The 19,245-nt window shown below is 41.6% G+C and overlaps 1 protein-coding gene across 1 annotated transcript in view; it reads right to left on the reverse strand.

Moving 5' to 3' along the window:
• Window positions 1-19,245, reverse strand: part of CA8 (carbonic anhydrase 8) — a 246,188-nt gene that overhangs the window by 125,405 nt on the left and 101,538 nt on the right. Inside the window, exon 4 of the mRNA XM_029591353.1 lies at window positions 14,030-14,125. Coding sequence (XP_029447213.1) covers window positions 14,030-14,125 — 96 coding nt within the window. The remainder of the gene's footprint in view (window positions 1-14,029; window positions 14,126-19,245) is intronic.

Raw genomic sequence — 19,245 nt, forward strand, 5'->3', positions numbered from 1 at the left:
AGCTTTCCCTGGAACCAGGTACTTGCTCCTTGAGAGCCTACTTCATTCCAGCCTCTGGGCTACTTCAAGAGACTATGGCAGGGGTCGGGAACCCATGGCTCGCGAGCCAGATATGGCTCTTTTGAGGGCTGCATCTGGCTCGCAGACACGTGTCGCCATACTTCGCGGTTCCCCGCTGACCCAGCTGCTCCCCGGTCCTCCGCCGCCCGGGCTTAAAATGCTGTCAGCCCGGGCGGAACGCGGCAGGACAGCTGGAGTCAGCGGCACCGGCGTGCTCTCTTCTCCTCCCCCCCCCCCGCGGCCCGGAAGAGGAAGTGGAGAGCATCGGGTGCCTGCGCGGGAAGAAGAGACCACACTAGCGTGGTCTCTTCTTCCGCGCAGGCACCCGATGCTCACCACTTCCTCTTCCGGGCCGCGGGGGGGGAGGAGAAGAGAGCACGCCGACTGGAGTCATCCGGGTGCCTGCGCGGGAGTCATCGGGTGTCAGCCGGGTGCCAGCGCTGGAGTCATCGGGTGCCTGCGCGGGAAGAAGACTGCAGCGCGGCTCGGAGGAAAATGAAAATCTTCAACCGCGGCCGATGGGACTCCGCCTTCGCCTCCGCGAGGGCTGAAAATGAAGGAGGTTAGCGTTGGGAGGAGGCTGCTGCTGCCGCGAGTTCCCGGGGGGGGGGAGAGAGAGAGTGAATGAGCGAGCAAGCATGTGTGTTTGAGATCCTGTGTGTGTGAGTGAGAGATTGCATGTATGTGAATGATTGAGAGCCTGTATATGTGAAAGAGAGTATGTCTGTGATTGAGATCCTGCCTGTGAGAGAGAGAGCATGAATGTAAGTTTACCATTGGGAACCTGTATGTGTAAGTTTGTAATTGAAAACCTGTTTGTTTGAAAGAGTATGTGTGTATGATTGAGATCCTTTGTGTGTGAGAGAGATCATGTGTATGTATGATTAAGAGCCTGTGTGTATAAGTAAGAGAGAGATCATGTGTGTCTGTGTCTGATTGACAGCTGGTTTAGGTGATGGAGCATGTGAGTATGTGATTGAGAGCCTGTGTTTAAATGAGAGAGAGAGACCATGTGTGTCTGTGTGTGATTGAGAGCTGATTTAGGTGAGGGAGCATGTGAGTATGTGATTGAGAGCCTGTGTGTAAATGAGAGAAAGAGAGGACATGTTTGTAAGCATGTGAATGAGAGTCTGTGTGTGAGAGAAAAAGACAGCATGTATTTATGTGATTGAAAGCCTGTGTGTGTGTAAGCGTGAAAAGATAGACAGCATGTGTGTAAATGTGTAATTAAGAGCCTATATAAGTGAGAGAGAAAAAACATTTGTATATGTGAGTGACTGAGAGCATGTGTGTATAGGTGTGTCATTGAGAGCCAGTGTGAGAGAGCGCGCTGGTATGTGACTGAGAGAGGAGAAAGTTCCAAGCAAACCACCCCACCTCCTGCTAATTCAGAACAATCTCAGGACACCTGGATATCAAACGTTCCCAGGTATGCAGAGCAAAAAAATTTTTGTATCCTTATTATTTTTCATTACTGGATCTTTGTGTCTGCTATTTTGAAATATTTTGTTGGTATCTGGAAATGTTTTATATGAGTTTTTAATTATTGGATATTCCACTCATCAGCTGTTTCGAAATATGTTCTTTTTGTTAGTACAGTTTTACTGCTGATGATTTTATATTTCTTGATTTGTTTTATAAGGATGTGTGATGTTTCTTTTTTCCTTTGTTACACTGCATACAGAGACTCTGGCTTGTTGCAGTTTCCAATTCAGTTTTTGTCTGCATGCTTCTTGTTATGCGTTTTGGTCTCTTTATTCTATGTTAGGTGAGGGACAGCACGTGATTCAGGTGAGGTTTTCTGCTGGCGTGTAGTTTCTGTGTAGGACTCTATAGCAGCCTGACTTGGTCCGTTTTCCTAATAGGAGATGTATTGGTGTCTTAAGGCCTGGTGTAATATTTTCAGAGACTTATTGTACTTTAAAAGTGTGATCTTACATAAAATGCACACATTTACTTGTATTTAGTTTTAAACATATTGTATGGCTCTCATGGAATTACATTTTAAAATATGTGGCGTTTATGGCTCTCTCAGCCAAAAAGGTTCCTGACCCCTGGACTATGGTGTGAGTGTTACCATCAAGGTTCTGTTCCTGAACTCTGCATACTCTGCCTACTCACTATATTCAGTTTCTCTACTGCTCAGCCATCCTGGGATCGCTGTTCCAGTGCCTGAGGGACTACAGCCCAGCCGGGCTCTTCCAGCTCACTACTGCCACCTCTGGTGGTTCACTATACAGTTTACTAAAAGATCTAGTGTGTGTCTGTCTCCCAACTCTGAGCCTGACTGGTGGCCCCTCTCAGGATCTTTCCCCAGGGGCGTGGTCATCTGCCACTGGCCCAAGGATCCACCCACAATTATCACAAATAACAACACTAGAGGAAGAGGCTGCTGCAGCTACCTTTTGTGCTCGGGGCGGGGGGGGGGGGCAGGAAATGAGAGAGAGAAAAAGCCAGCCAGGCTGTCTGTAAGTGAGAGAATGTATGTGTGATTGAGAGTGTGCATGTGTAACTGTGACTGAGAGCCTGTATGAAAGTGAGAGCATTTGTGTGAGATCATCTATGTAAAGTGTGCGAGAGAGAGCATGTGTGTGATTGAGAGAAACTGGTCAGAGACGTGATGTGTGTATAGGAGAGACAATGGAAGTGACTGGTCAGGGAGATGACTGGAGTGTGTGTGTGTGAGAAAGAAAGTGATTATGGGTATGAGAAGCCTGTGCATGTGGCGAGAGCTAGCATAGGAGTAAGAAACCTGGGTGTGTGTGAGACACAGCATGGGAGTGAGAAGCCTGTATATGTAAGATAGAACATGGGAGTGGGAAGCCTGTGTGTGTGCATGAGAGAGAGAGACTGATTGGGAAGGTGACTGATGTGTGTGTGTGTGTATGTAAGAGAAAGACTGGTCATGAGATGATTGGTGTGTGAGAGACAGAAACTGGTATGTGAGGGTGACTGATATGTGTGCGTGAGAGAAAAAGAAAATGATTTTGGGAATGAGAAGTCTGTGCATGTGGCGAGAGCTAGCACAGGAGTAAGAAACTTGGGTGTGTGTGAGACACAGCATGGCAGTGAGAAGCCTGTATATGTAAGATAGAACATGGAAGTGGGAAGCCTGTGTGTGTGTGTGTGTGTGTGTGTGTGTGTGTGCATGAGAGAGAGAGACTGATCGGGAAGGTGACTGGTGTGTATGTAAGAGAAAGACTGGTCGGGAGATGATTGATATGTGAAAGACAGAAACTGGTCATGGGGGTGTAACTGGTATGTGTGTGTGAGAGACAGAGAGATTGGTCGTGTGCTCTAAGGAAGAGGACCATGAGTACAGAGCTTCAGCCACTACTGCTTCTAGTGTGTGCTACTGGCCTGCATGGAAGAGGAGTAGGAGAGCTGCTGGAGGAGGTTAGTAAAAGTGGCTTTTTAAGTTTATTTTTCTTGATTGACTGCCATTTTAATTACTGAATATTATGTGATGTGTCTGCTGTTTTGAAATATTTTATTGGTGTTTGGAGAATTTTAAATAACTTTTATGAGTTTTTAATTGTTGGATATTATTCTGTTCATAGTTGTTGTGAAACATTTATTCTGCTTATTAGTATAGTTGTCAGGTGTGTCCCGACAGAAAAAAGGTTGAGAATCACTGTGCTAGAGAACAACTAATTCATGACCATCTCAAGGTGACTGGAGTTAAAAGTTCCCAGGTATGGAGAACCGGGGATTTTTTCTATCCTTATTAGTTTTAATTATTGAATATTATTTGATGTCTGCTCTTTTTGAAATATTTTATTGGTGTTATATACACATTTTTGAAAATTTCCCTGAGTTAAATTACTGGAGGTTCTATTCATCAGCAGTTTTGAAATATATATTTTTAGTATGATTTTCCTATTATGATTGATGTTTTATAGTTCTTGATTTTATTGTTTGATGTTTTATGAGGAATGATGATATTTCCAGTTCCGTTTGTCTGTGCATTTCTGTGTATATTTTATGGTCCCTTTATTCTGTATTTGGTGACTCACCAAATTGTATGTGTAATTGGGTACCCACGGGCCAGTATGGAGAAAAATCCCCCGGGCCACTATTTTCCCACAATCCGCCCCTGGGTACTATTGACCTGGGCTGACCACTGTTGGAATCAGGATACTGAGCTGTATGGACCTTTGGTCTGACCCAATGTGGCAACTTCTTATGTTTCTATGCTCTTTCTCAAGATTCTTAATTATTTCAAATAACATCTTAGGAAGACTCTTTGCCTGGGCAACTTGAGTATCAAAAAATGTTTTAGATTCCTTATTCTTAGAGCTGTAAACCTTTAGGTGCCTGAGGTACATGGCCCTATCTGCAGGCAGGCAACTATTTCTCTTTGACCCTGTCTGCAGCATTCTATTCTAATTTAATGCCAGAGACAAAGAAGTTCTGCAGTGCTGCACAAGCTGATCAACTTGGTAAATTCTCAGAAAAAAATGTGAGGAATCATCCCGGGGGGGAGGGGGGGGGGGGGGCGGAGGCGTGTTCACTACTTTGATGTATTTAAGGAACTGCAATAAATCAAATATTAAATAAACTAAATATTAACATTGGTGGTAAAAAGGTAAGTTCAGTAAGGTCACAGAAGCAGACTTAGATTTATAGGTGTTAAAGCTTTCCTGCTTGATTTCCTTTGATGCATTTCTATGTTGGACATGGATTCATGGAAGCTTGCCAAAAGGAAGTGAGCCAGAGTGCACACAAATGCAGGTGCACTAAAGCAGAGAGACATTATAAAGTAAACAATGAGCCAGGATAAGTAGGGCAAACAAATACCCATAATCTACATGGTGGTTCACTTGCACAAAACAAAGAACAAAAACACTGATCCAGTTTTAAAAAAAATTGCAGTCTCTAGTTGTGAGGAAGCCTGTTAAAAATGGTGATCTAGGGTGACCTCAATTTGATTCATACGACATAAATCTCTGACTTAGACCTACTTTTTTTCACATCAAGTCAAGTGAGTCTACCACAATATATTAGTATGTCATAAGCAGAACAAGGTTAGGAATCACGGCCATGTGAGTAAGTGAAAAAAAAAATTGAAAAGTGTTCAAAAACAAGAACAATGCTCTTTTAACAAGACTTATTTTGCATTTAAGTTCTCTTAAATGTTTTTGAAAAATCTTTAACTTTATTTTAATTGATGCATGAAAAATGTTATGTATTTGTCTTTCATCTATTACATCTATTCTATACTATATTTACTGAAGTCAATCTGTGGTAAACAGGGCTGGCTCTAGAGCAGTGATTATGGCGATCCCCCCTCACACACACACACATATGCAACTGAACCTCCTTCTCGAAGGTAAGGGGTAAGGAAGTCAGACTGGGAGGAGGTGGGAGAAGAGCAAACACCTGGCCTCTCCCCTAGATTGATATTTATTTATTTATTTATGGTTTTTTTATATACCGGAGCTCCTGTATACAATACATATCGCTCCGGTTCACAGAGAACAGTAATAATTACTGCCGGGTGGCAGTTTACATGGAACAGTTTACAAGGAACAGTTAACATGGCCATTTACATGGAACAAATCAGAATACTCGATCTAAGTAATAAGAAAACAAAACTAATTAGTCTCAACTTTAAACATATAAATAAGGCAATTTATAATCTTGTGGCTTTATAAGTGGCTTTATAATCTTGGATAAATAAGGCAGTACATTAGAACCAAAGGGCAGGGGTTGTTATATCTTCTAGTTCTTAGCTCTCTGGGAATGCTTGCAGGAAGAGCCAAGTCTTTAGTTTTGCCTTAAAAGTAGTGTGGCACGGCTCAAGGCGGAGGTCTGGTGGTAGGGAATTCCAGAGGGATGGGCCCGCAGTTGATAGAGCGCGTTTTCTTAGGGAGGATTTTGCGGGCTGGGGTAATCATTCTATTTTGATATGCTCTTCTAGTCGGCTTATCTGAAGTATGTAGTTGCAGTTTGAAGGTTAAGTTGAGTGGGGATAAGCTGTGAAGGGCCTTATGCATCATCATGCTGCTTTTAACTGTATCCTGTATTTAATGGGGAGCCAGTGGAGGTGCTGGAGGATCGGGGTGATGTGGTCTTTTTTTTTGGCGTTGGTGAGAATTCTTGCTGTGGAGTTTAGTACCATCTGGAGGGGTTTGGTGGAGCATGCGGGGAGTCCCAGCAAAAGAGAGTTACAATAGTCCAGTTTCGGGAGAATGATGGCTTGGAGTACTGTGCGGAAATCTCTATAGCGTAGAAGTGGCTTTAGTTTCATTAAAACTTGTAATTTAAAGAAGCATTCTTTGGTGGTGTTGTTGATGAAATTGAGGCTGAATCTGTCGTCTAGTATTACACCCAGATCTCTGACTTGCGGTGAGGTGGTGTATCCTAAGGTGACTGGAGAGTTGCTTGTGGTCAGCAGGGTAGATTTTTCCGGTGCTATTATCAGGATTTCCGTTTTGTTAGTATTCAGAACCAGGTTGAGGCTGGTCAGTAGCTCTTTGATGGTGGAGAGGCATTTATTCCAGTAGGACATGGTCTTGTGTATGGTGTCCGTTATGGGGATGATGATTTGTATGTCATCCGCGTATAGGAAATGGTTAAGCTTGAGGTTGGTGAGCAGGTGACAGAGTGGGAGAAGATATATGTTGAAAAGGGTGGGGGAGAGTGAGGATCCCTGTGGTACCCCCATTTTGGCTTGGATGGGATGAGATTCCTTGTTATTTATTTTTACTCTATATGTTCTGTTCTCCAGGAAGGATTTAAACCAGTTGAACGCTGCTCCTGTGATGCCGATATCTGTGAGTCGTTGTAGTAAGCTGGTGTGATTCACGGTGTCGAATGCTGCCGACAGATCTAGGAGTGCGAGAAGGCAAGGATGGCCTTTTTCAAGATTGAAGATAATGGTGTCAGCTAGGGTCGCTAATAGTGATTCGGTGTTCTTTTTCTTCCGGAATCCAAATTGGTTATTGGTGAGGATATTGTTGTCATCAAGGAATTCAGAAAGTTGTCGGTTAACCACTTTCTCCATAATTTTGGCTAACATAGGAAGGTTTGCTATCGGTCTGTAGTTAGCAGGATCTGTCGTGGGAAGGTTAGGTTTTTTGAGGAGAGGTTTGAGCCTTGCAGATTTGAGTTGATCGGGAACTTGTCCTTGGGCAAGAGTGCGGTTAATGATATCTGCAAGTGGCTTGGCCACGATGTCAGGGATGGAATTCAGCAGGTTTGATGGGATATGGTCTAGGGCAGGGGTCAGGAACCTATGGCTCGGGAGCCAGATATGGCTCTTTTGATGGCTGCATCTGGCTCGCAGACAAATCTTTAATAAAAAAGTAAAAATCTAACAAAATCCCCCACCCTCCTGACACCCCCCAAGACTTCCAAAATAAATTTACTACAACCCCCACCCTCCTGATCCCCCCCAAGACCTGCCAAAAGTCCCTGGTGGTCCAGTGAGGGTCCAGGAGCGGTCCAGGAGCGATCTCCTGGACTTGGGTTGTCGGCTGCCAGTAGTCAAAATGGCGCCGACGGCCCTTTGCCCTTACTATGTCACAGGGGCTACCGCCGCCATTAGTCGAACCCAGTGATATAGTGAGGGCAAAGGGCCGTCGGCGCCATTTTGACTACTGGCAGCCGACAGCCCAAGTCCAGGAGATCGCTCCCGGACCCCCGCGGACTTTTGACAGGTCTTGGGGGGTCAGGAGGGTGGGGGTTGTAGTAAATTAATTTTAGAGGTCTTGGGGGGGGCGTCAGGAGGGTGGGGGGTTTTGTTAGATTTTTACTTTTTTATTAAAGATTTGTCTGCGAGCCCTGGACCCTCGCTGGATCACCAGGGACTTTTGGCAGGTCTTGGGGGGGGGGGGTTTAGGAGGATGGGGGGTTGTAATAAATTAATTTGGCAGGTCTTTGGGGTGTCAGGAGAATAGGGGGTTGTAGTTAGTATGGCTCTCACGGAATTACATTTTAAAATATGTGGCGTTCATGGCTCTCTCAGCCAAAAAGGTTCCTGACCCCTGGTCTAGGGGGTGAGAGGACGGTTTTATCTTTTTGAGAATGTTTGCTATTTCCAAAGTGGATGTCGGTTCGAGAGAAGTAAGCTCTGCAGTGTAAGTGTTGGGTTGAAGAGCTGGGGCTATAGATGCTTGTGAGCTGTGGAGGCTGGTGCTGTTTGTATGCGGGGGTGTCCCTTTGAGAGGGGCAACGAGTGTGGTAATTTTATTATCAAAGTAGTTGGCTAGATCATTGGCTTTTTTGAGAGCTTGGTCATCAGGGATGCACGGACCAGGAGGTGTTGTGAGGGCTGAGACATAGGCGAAGAGTGCTCTAGAATCAAATGAGAAGTGGTGTATTTTTTTGGAGAAGAAATCTTTCTTTGTTTTGTTGATTTCGTTTCTGTATGTGTTGAGACATGATTTGTAGTTGAGGAGGGATGCCTTAGTTGGGTTTTTTCGCCATTGGTTTTCTTTGCTTCTAAGTTCGTGTTTGCGTGACTTCAGCTCTGTAGTGAACCAAGGCTTCCTGTTGTCTTTGTCTGGGTTGATGATCTTTGTTTTCATGGGACATACCTGGTCAGCTACCTTTTTAGTGATGTTGAGCCATGAAGATATAGCTGAGTTGGAGTCTGTGAGGTCTAGATTCCTTAGTTCCTTGGTCAAGTGTTTGCTGAGGTAGTCTCCTGAGCATTGTTTTCTAACCAAAATGGAGATTGTTTGTGTTGTATGGGGGGGAGGATCTGATATCTCTAACATAGATGTGATGATGCTGTGATCAGACCAAGGTACTGTGGAACAGGTAGGAGTGGAGTGAGATGAGAGACCTTCATTTATAAAGATAAGGTCTAAGGTGTGACCTGCTTTGTGGGTGGGATCTTTTACTATTTGTCTGAAGCCCATATGGTTGAGGGAGGAGAGGACAGTTTTACAGTTTGAGGATTGAGGTTGGGCATCCACATGGAGGTTGAAGTCGCCCATCAAGATGGCTGGTTTTCCGGAGTTCAAGTGTTTTGCTGTTAGCTCTATGATAGGGGAAGGGTTTGATTCAAGAATTCCGGGGGGAGCGTAGATTAGTGCAATGATCAGATGTTTAGAGTTGAATAGTGCGAATTCTATGTTTGCTGTGGAATTGGATGTCTGCAATGTCAGGCCTAGTGGTTTCTTGGCTGCTAGGAGAAGGCCTCCTCCTTTTTTCTTACGTCTGGGTATGGATAGTATATCGTAGTTCTGGATAGGGAGCTGGTTAATTAGTGCAATGTCGGTGGGTTGTAACCAGGTTTCTGTTATAGCGCAAATATCAGGTTTTGAGTCGGATAAGAAGTCATTGAGTATGGTGGTTTTTTTGGATAAGGATTGCGCGTTGAACAGTGTAAGTGAAAGGAGAGCCAGGCCAAGACATTGGGTTATGGGTGTCAGCATGATGGGCTTGATTCTCTGTTGGCGGTTAAGGTGGGGTGTAGGGAGCTTAGGAGCTCTCCACCTTTGGTTGTAGATGATGGGGATAGAAAGTGGAGGCATGGTGGCAGGATGTGGGTGTGTAGACAGCAGGTTGGAGTACCCTCTAGGCTAGGGAGTCCAGGAGAGGGTGGTAGACTCCGATCTGGGACTGTGCTTTCGTCAAGGGCTAGTAGGCTAGAACGCTGAAGGGCGCTGTTGTCGCTGGTGCTGACGGAGTAGACTGTCGGTCTTACCTTGAAAAGCCAACTAGGTTTGTGACCTGGCTTCAGGGCTTCAGGGCTGCTCTTCTGGGCTGCACTATTAGCTACAGTGGCAGGTATATGTTATATCTCTCCCGGATCTCAGAACTCTCCCTATCCCCCCACACACACACACACACACACACACACACATACACACTACTCCTGTGTGGACCTTAGAAACATAGAAATACACATTCTCTAGAAACAAAAATGCCTCACCTACAGAATAAAAAGACATATTTTTTTCATTTTCTATCAATCACATAACTCTGAATCACATTTTAGCAGAATTGAGCTAAAAAATCCCCCCCCCCCCCCCAAATTTCTAATTTTGTCTAAATAGCCAAGAAGTAGTGCATGCCTCTAAACTATGCATACCTTGGTCTCCCATTAACTGTATCTGGCAACTTGGCTATACGATATTACAAGATAAACTCCTATATGCCCTATATGCAATAGAGAAAGTCTTGGCCAGTTCTAGCCACCTGGGAAAACTAGTTTTTAAAATAATTTGACAGCATTGCAACAACAATTTTAGAAATTGGATTTTATTCAAATATTCAACACCTCCTAGATTACATAAAATATACCTACAAGTGTCAGATAACTGTCAGAGACAAATACAGAACAAGACACCAAAAAGTATAAATAGAAATCTGCGGACAAAAACTGAACTAGAAACTCAAAACGTCAGATGCTGTATACAGTGCAACATTACTATGCCTCATAAAACATGAAACAATAACATAAAGAAATATAAATCATGAATCATAATAGCAAAACCATACCAATAAAAAGAATAAATATTTCAAAACATCCGCTATATAAAAAAATGTTATACATTTCCCAAAATACCAATAAAATATTTCTGAACAGCAGAAACATCAAATAACATTCCTGCACACTTTGTTTCTTTCCTAGTTATGTTTATTCCAAGTTATTCTCCTCCTTGTTCTTTGTAAGACATATTATTGTCATTATTTATTGCTTGTTAGAATGTAAACCAGAGTGATAAGTAACTCTGTTACCTGAACCTCGGTATAAAAAAGTTATAAATAAATAAATAAATAAATAAATAAATAAAACGAATAAGGATTTAAAAATCAGATCTTTTGATTTCCAGTCATCCTGAGATTGTCATGGACTTGGGGAGATAGGGCCGCACAAACTTTATATTCTCTCTTATACAAACTCTTACACATTCATTCTCTCTTACACGCCCTCTCTCATACACCTGCCTTTGTTCTTAGATACACTCCCTCTTTCTTATATGCACAGGCTCTCTCTCCCTCATATACACATACACAGGATCTCTCTTTCACACACACAGGCATATGCACAGGCTTTCAAACACATTAATCATAATAGTAAAACTATACTAATAAAAAGAATAAAGTTATGCACCTTATTCTATATCAAGCTGCAAATAATTCCAGATTTTATGCTGCCACTTTACTTTTTGTACCTGGCCTTTGGTGAATTTCTTATTTCAAAAGGTTGGTAATAAATTCAAATAATAAATACCTGTTCTGGTCACAGAGCAGGTACTTTTATGTGAGGCAATAAAGGGATGGGGAAGAGGTGGAGTTAGGTCAGCCTTCAGCTGCAAATGTGTACAGATACTGAACTACCCACTGTGCACCACTGTCCAGACATTTCAAAACAGCTGATGAAAAGGACATCTTTCAATAATCAAACATTCTTTAAAATGTTCGCAAATGTTCTCAAAAACCACTAAAATATTTCACAACAGATACATCAAATAACACCCAACAGTTAAATCTAATAAGAATAAAAAAAATCTTCCATTCTCTATACCTGGGATATTTTGATTTTCAGTCACCTTGAAACTTATGGATTGGAGGTGGGGGACCTCACAAAATGTATCCTCTCTCTCAAACACACACACTTTACATGCCCTCTAATATACACTTAGCCATGTTCTCCAGGCTCTCTCTCCCACACACACACACACACATGCACACAGGCTCTCTCATATAACACTCACACATGCATACAGGGTCTTGTTCTCACATACACACTCACACATGCACACAGGCTCCCTCACACATGCATTCACATTCTCACAGTCCCACACATGCATACAGGTTCTCACTCACACAGGTTCTCTCCCAGGCACGAACAGCAATCATTCACTCTCATGGCCTCCTCCACCCAGGCTTCCTCTTTCTTCAGGTCATGTTGAAATAGGCTTGATTGTGGCCTCCTCTTTCTTTTGACTGCGGCCTTGCCCAGGCCTCCTCTTCCTTCAGGCCGCGGTATGATAGGCTACACCACAACCCCACCACCCTCCTCTTTCTTTAGGCCACAGTGAGGTGGGTTACACTATTATCTGTCTTGATGGACTCTCTACCTGGGTAACATCAAGCTAGGTTGAAAGAACATTGCACAAATCTCATCTTTGGGTGAGTTTTCTCACTCTGAAGGTCATCAGATCTTCACAAGAGAGCACTGTTCTGTCCGTACATCTCACTTTGAATGTCAAAGTGGCCCCTAACCCCTACACTAATACCTAAACCTCACCTCAAGTTACTAGGTGGGCATCCCATAGAGATATAAATCTCTCTCTCTCTCTCTCTTTCCTCTCTCTCTCTCTGTAACACAGCATTAGCAAAAAAGCCTATCACATAGCTTTATGCGAATGAAAAAAGTAGCAGTGTAAAATACACATTAAAGCCATGCAATACAACTTTGTAAAATTGTGAACCAAACTCCTCCCTTTTTTCTGATTTGCCTCGCTCCATGTGTTATGGTGCTTTTGCAGGCATTAAAGGCATTTTCGCAGGCATTAAAGGGGCTTAACGCATGCAAAAACACCTTATAGCAATTTGATTAATGACCCTGTTAGAATGGTATGAAAAAGTTAGGGCCCCGGTCAAATGCATTTCTTTATTATTTATTTAAAAACATTTGGTATTCCGCCTTTTTCCAAGAATATCCTCAAAGCAGATTAATTCAAATTGTATTTAAACTTACAGGTACAATAACAATAACATGAATTGCAGGGTCATTTGCAAACATAATTCAATCAAGTGTTCAGTTATAGTAGTATTACACGTTCCTTCCTTCTTCTCTACTGAAAAATTGTGTGTTTTAATGAAGCTGTACGTCAGGGGTAGCCAACTCCAGTCATCAACAGCCACAAACAGGTCTGGGTTTCAGGATATCCGCAATGAATATGCATGAGATAGATGTGCCTGCTTTGCTCCTTTAGTATGCAAATATTATCTCATGCATATTCATTGTGCATATCCTGAAAACCTGGCTTGCTTCTGGCTCTTGAGAATTGGAATTGGCCACCCCCAGCTCTAAATGAAGAAAAGTTAACATAACCTCCACGTAGCACAATGTTAAAAATGTCAGCTTTCTACAATTTTCAAGGTAAAGCAATTATTTATTTGCTGATTTTAGCAGATTGTCATGTTTAATGTTTTTATGTCAGCTCTGTTCGCTTAGAGATGTCATTGAAACATACAATTTGACCAAGGGCACCTGAACATTTGCACACAACTGTACTATACTACACAGAGGAAGTAGAACAAAGTGAAATCAAGGAAGGTGTACCACCAATACCAGACTAGGATATTTACTAGAATGCACTGGAGTGTGAAAAGCTACACACGAGTCTGTCTGACGTTCATGAACAATGCACTAGCACCACAGCTGAAGAACAAATGAAAAAAATGTTTTTCTAGATCTCTCAGCAACAATGTACACTTCCAAAACATATTGCCCCCTGTAGAGGAGGGGGCAGGGTTTTTTCAAATAATTTTCTCTGTTCTGCTTGAACATTCTAAGTTGGAAAAGCTTCACCTGTCCCAAAAAGTAGATATTTTTTTATTTACAAATGTTCAATCAACATGAACAAGGAACAGAAATTGTTGCTTTATATTTTAGAGTTTTCTCTTAGAACTTTTTTTTTTTTTTTTTTAAATGCATGCATTTCAGATTTCACAAGCAAATTATGATATTCCTTCTAATTCAGTACTTTAAATAAATACATTTTTTATAATCTGTGTTACTATTTAATTCAATAAACTGCCTTATAATGAAATTGTACTTTTGATGCTTTGAATGAAAATACTCTATTAAAATATCACAATGGAATATCCATATCTTAAATTATAAGGAAACTGGAAAGAGAATTATGTAATGATTTACAACTGATACTGTATTCTGCTTCTGTATTATTATTCCCCATTTTGATTAAAAAACTGGAACCACATAAATAAAATAAAATATCCAATATAAACAGTAATAGAAAACTCTTTAATTTACCTGTACAAACAAAGAAATAATAGCTATTCCATTGACTTTCCCCAAAGCCTCATCAATGCTGCTGTATAGCGTTGAGTTCCAGTGCATTAGATGGAGCTACAAAGAAATGACACACACAGAAGGTCAATAGATAGCACCACAAATCTGTAATTAAAAACAGAGATGGTCAAATTTAGCTAAAGAGGTCTATGCATATTACAAACTTAATACAGACAAATGTTATCAAGTCCACCTTGATTTAATTTTGCTTTTTTGTAAATATTCTTTGTAAATTTGTTGTGTTCAATCTATCTTTTTCTTCTTCCTCCTCTGATCCCAGTTGTGTATCTCCCTGTTTATTGTAACTACAATTCCTGCACCAGTTATAGTTACTCGAGTTCTCTGTACAATGCACGCCCTGTTAAATGTAAACCGGTTTGATGCGGCCCTCGGTCGTGAAAGCCGGTATAGAAAATAATAAAATAAAATAAATAAATAAAAATAAATAAATAAGATACATGCACCTAAGAGCTGTGAGAAAGAAAATAATGACGACCATGGAAAGAAAAGATCAGTGAACTGAAAGACATTATCTTCTACCTTGTAATTCATTACCATTGGTGTTAATGAAAGGACAGGCTAAATTCACTTGACCTTATTCCCATAGAATTTGATTTTGCCAAACTCATGTGTACAAGAAGGCAAATATCTACAGATATTCAGGGTATGAATATTTTTCCCATGCAGTGAAAACATTATTTGACTTCACTTTTCTAGTATTTATTGGCCAGCACTCAGGCCCAGAGTTTGGCATAAGCAATGTAGGTAACTGCTTCCAGCATGAATTTTCATAGGCGCTAGGGTGCTGTCACCATGCCACCATTCGGGCCTGCCCAGCACTGCTGTTCGGCTGCGGGAGCCTGCTGCTAGACTCATCAGGACATCAGTGCAGTGACACTGAGATGAGGGGAAAAGCAGGAAGAGGAGGATCCGGGCATGGGCGACCTGTACCTTTGATTGATACATAGGGGGTGGGGGGGGGGGGGGAATCCTGCCCATTGCATAACGAAGCCATATTTTATATCTGAACCTGTCAGTATACAGATACATTTAGGTCAATAATGTACGAATGGCCTTTCTAGATGGAAACATAGAAACATGACAGCAGAAAAAGACCATATGGTCTATCAGGGCTACCCATCCACACCAACTAATTCAGCTTTGCAATCCCTACCACTCCTCCAGAGATCTCCAATGTTTGTCTGATGCTTAATAGAATACGCATACCATTCACCAGCTCCCCAGGGAAATTGTTCCATGCATCCATCACCCTTACTATAATGAAATAATTTCTTAGATTACTCCTATGTCTAACTCCTTTCATCCTCATCTCAGGACCCTCTTATTCTGGAGCCTCAGTTCCATTGAAAGAGGCCCACCTCCTGTGCATGGAAATCTTGGAGGTGTTTAAATATCTCTGTCATATCTCCATAGCCTGCCTCCTCTCCAATGTACACATGTTCAGATCTTTAAGACTAACCCCACATGTTGTAGAACAAAGACCACTGACCATGTTAATAGCTACCCTCTGGATAGACTCCAACCGGTTTATATCTTTTTGAAGGTGGAGTCTCCAGAACTATACACAGTATTCCAAGTGAGGTCTCTCCAGTGATCTATACAGGGGCAATATCATCTCCCTTTTTCTGCTGACCATTTTTCTCTCTTTGCAGCCAAGCATATTTCTGGCTTTTTCTAATCACCTTATCCACTTGTTTGACCACCTTAAGATCATAAGACATGATCCCCTCCAAATCCTGCTGTTCTTTCATCCTTATGAAGCAAGCTACTATAAGGCAATACAAGAAATGAAGGTACTAACATCTAATTCCCAAATAGATGCAAAGCAAGACAAAAAAAATCTAAGGGAATTTGATCTATCCAAATAATACAAAAAGCTTTTATTACATATCTTTACTCTATTTTTTACATTTTGGTTTTTATTTTTTACATTTAGTCACAAGATTTTATATCTTTACTGAAAAGAGTTCTTACTGTATCAAAGGGAACGAATCCCTTGAAACCACCGTAAAAATCTGGAACACACACCTGCAGAAGATAACCCAACTACTCTCACAAATGTCGCTCTCCCTCAACCATAAAAAAACTGAGATCCTACATATTAAAAAAAACAATTACACCACACTAAACACCCAAAACTGCACAGCACCTGAAACAAAGAAGCAAATAGTTTCCACAGCTAAACACCTGGGCATTATCCTCGATGACGACCTAAACTACAAAAAGCATATTAACGCAATACTACGAGACGGATTCTTCAAACTACAAATCCTAAAGAGAATCAAACCACTACTATATACCCATGACTTCCGAACAGTCCTCCAAGCACTTTTATTCTCCAAACTGGACTACTGTAATGCCCTCCTGCTTAGCCTCCCAACATCCACTCTCAGACCGCTGCAGCTACTCCAAAACGCAGACTACTCACAAACAGCAAAAGATCGGACCACATCTCACCTATCCTCAAAAACCTACACTGGTTACCCATTCAATTCAGAATCCAATACAAAGTCCTCACCCTCATCAACAAAGCTCTTTACACTGACACTTTAACTGGATGAACACATCCCTCTACTTCTGCGACCGTCAAAGAACCTCTGCTCCAACACCAGACTCATCCCAATCCCCTCTCCAAAAGTAATCCACCTGACCACAATAAGAGAACACACTCTGTGTAGCTGGACCTATGCTCTGGAATAACTTACCAACAAAGCTAAGACTGGAAACAACAACGCAAACCTTCAAAAACAAAACTAAAAACATAGCTTTTCCAAAAAGCCTTCTCAACAACCACATAATACCCATTTCCGAGGACATCATACGATAAGATAGTATACCCCTTTGGACATACGGTTACAATTCAACATTCATGTTACCATACAACAAAACACCCCGCAAGATGTATTATCATGATTGTTATTCATTTAATGTCCTTTTGTAAGAATTTAACGTCAGAGCCATAATAACAAAACTCTACGTAGGACACGCTGTCATTACTGTTACAGTTTAATCTCCTTTGTAAGAAAAAAGTAAGTTTAAAGTTACAATACTAAATAAGAATTGATAACAATGCTAAATAAGAATTAATTACAATGTGAAATAAGAGCTAATTACAATGTCTAATAGAATTTTACTGAAGTTATAATGCAAAACAAGACCTCTACTTCTCGAACACAGTTACAAACACAATGTTAAATAAGAACTTAATGAAGATTTAATGTAAAACATGAAGACCTCAACTTCTTGAACAGAGTTACAATGTAAACCGATGTGATATTCTATATTGAACACCAGTATATAGAAATAATTAAATAAATAAATAAATAAATAGATAGATAAATAAATATATAATACATAAACCCTCAAATACCCAAATTGTAGAAAATTCTACACACTCAGTTTAAAATATCCAACATAGAACATACATTTCACACACAATCTTTCACAATTCATTCTCCATTCTTACCAAAAATAAAAACTCATAATAAAAAATGTTTCTTACAAAAGGGAGCACATCATAAACATCCATGTAATTATTCAATTTATATCACTGCTAACCCCAACCATCACTAGATTGATACAATGTACACAGCAAATGCTATTATAATGTAAACCAGAGAAACAATGTATACAGTTTTTTTTACACAGAACCCCAACAGAGGCCGGTGTTTCACTGGGGGAGTGGAGGAGTAGCCTAGTGGCTAGAGCAATGGGCTATAACCCAGGAGACCAGGCTTTAAGTCCCACTGTTGCTCCTTGTGACCTTGGGCAAGTCACTTTACCCTCCATTGCCTTAGGTACAAACTTACAGGGTCATTTATCAAATTGTGGTATGGTGCAATATTTTAAATTGAGTGTGTGGAGTTTTCTACATTTTGGGTGTTTGAGGGTTTTGAGGGTTTATGGATTATATATATGCCTTTGATATTGTAAGAACTCTTTTCAATATATACATAAAATAAAAATCTTGTGATTAAATGTATAAAATAAAATGTAAAAAATAGAGTGAAGATATGTAATTAAAGCATTTTATATTTTTTGGATAGATCAAATTCCCTTTGATTTTTTGTCTTGGCAAGCTACTATAAACTAGAGATATGAATCGGAACCGAAATCGGTTCTGATTCTGGTTCCGATTAACCTCGTGTTTTTTTCCGTCCGGCCCGATCGCGGTTTTGTTTATCGGCTGCGCCCGAGCCGATAAACAAAAAACCCACCCCGACCCTTTAAAACTAATCCCTTAGCTTCCCCTACCCTCCCAACCCCCCAAAAAAACCTTTTACAGGTACCTGGTGGTCCAGTGGGGGTCCCGGGAGTGATCTCCCGCTCTCGGGCCGTCGGCTGCCACTAATCAAAATGGCACTGATGGCCCTTTGCCCTTACCATGTGACAGGGTATCCGTGCCATTGGCCGGCCCCTGTCACATGGAGGCAGCACTGGATGGCCGGCACCATCTTTAAAAATGGTGTGGGTCATCCAGTGCTCCTACTATGTGACAGGAGCTGGCCAATGGCACGGATACCCTGTCACATGGTAAGGGCAAAGGGCCATCGGTGCCATTTTGATTAGTGGCAGCCGACGGCCCGAGAGCGGGAGATCGCTCCCGGGACCCCACTGGACCACCAGGTACCTGTAAAAAGTTTTTTGGGGGGTCGGGAGGGTGGGGGAAGCTAAGGGATTAGTTTTAAAGGATCAGGGTGGGTTTAGGGGTTATTTTTGTGTGCCATTTTTCCTGCCCTCCCCCAAAATGATAAGAGAACCCCCACGAACAATTTTGTGGGGTTTTCCTATCGTTTTGGAGGAGCCCCCAATTTCTGACGATTTTGAAAATATCGTACGATATTTTCAATCGTCCAAAGCCCGAGTCACATCCCTACTATAAACCAGATTCCTGCCTCCATGAGCTTATCATGTGTTGGAGCCTTGCAATGTGGACCAAGCTGCATCTGGATCTTATTGATATGTTTTAGACCTATGAAAAAGGATTTTTCAAACGTGCAGAGAATAAAAGGTGCCACAGCCAAAATGAAGGAATATAAAAATATGTCAAAACCCCTGTGTGCTCTCTTGTGAATGACAAATGTCCTTCAAGAACCAGTATCCAGCACTACAGTTGGGAAAAGGGCTAACCTGCTCAGAGAGCAGCATTACATAGC

This window comes from Rhinatrema bivittatum, chromosome 2 (genome assembly GCF_901001135.1).
Source record: "Rhinatrema bivittatum chromosome 2, aRhiBiv1.1, whole genome shotgun sequence".
Classification (NCBI taxonomy): Eukaryota; Metazoa; Chordata; class Amphibia; order Gymnophiona; family Rhinatrematidae; genus Rhinatrema; species Rhinatrema bivittatum.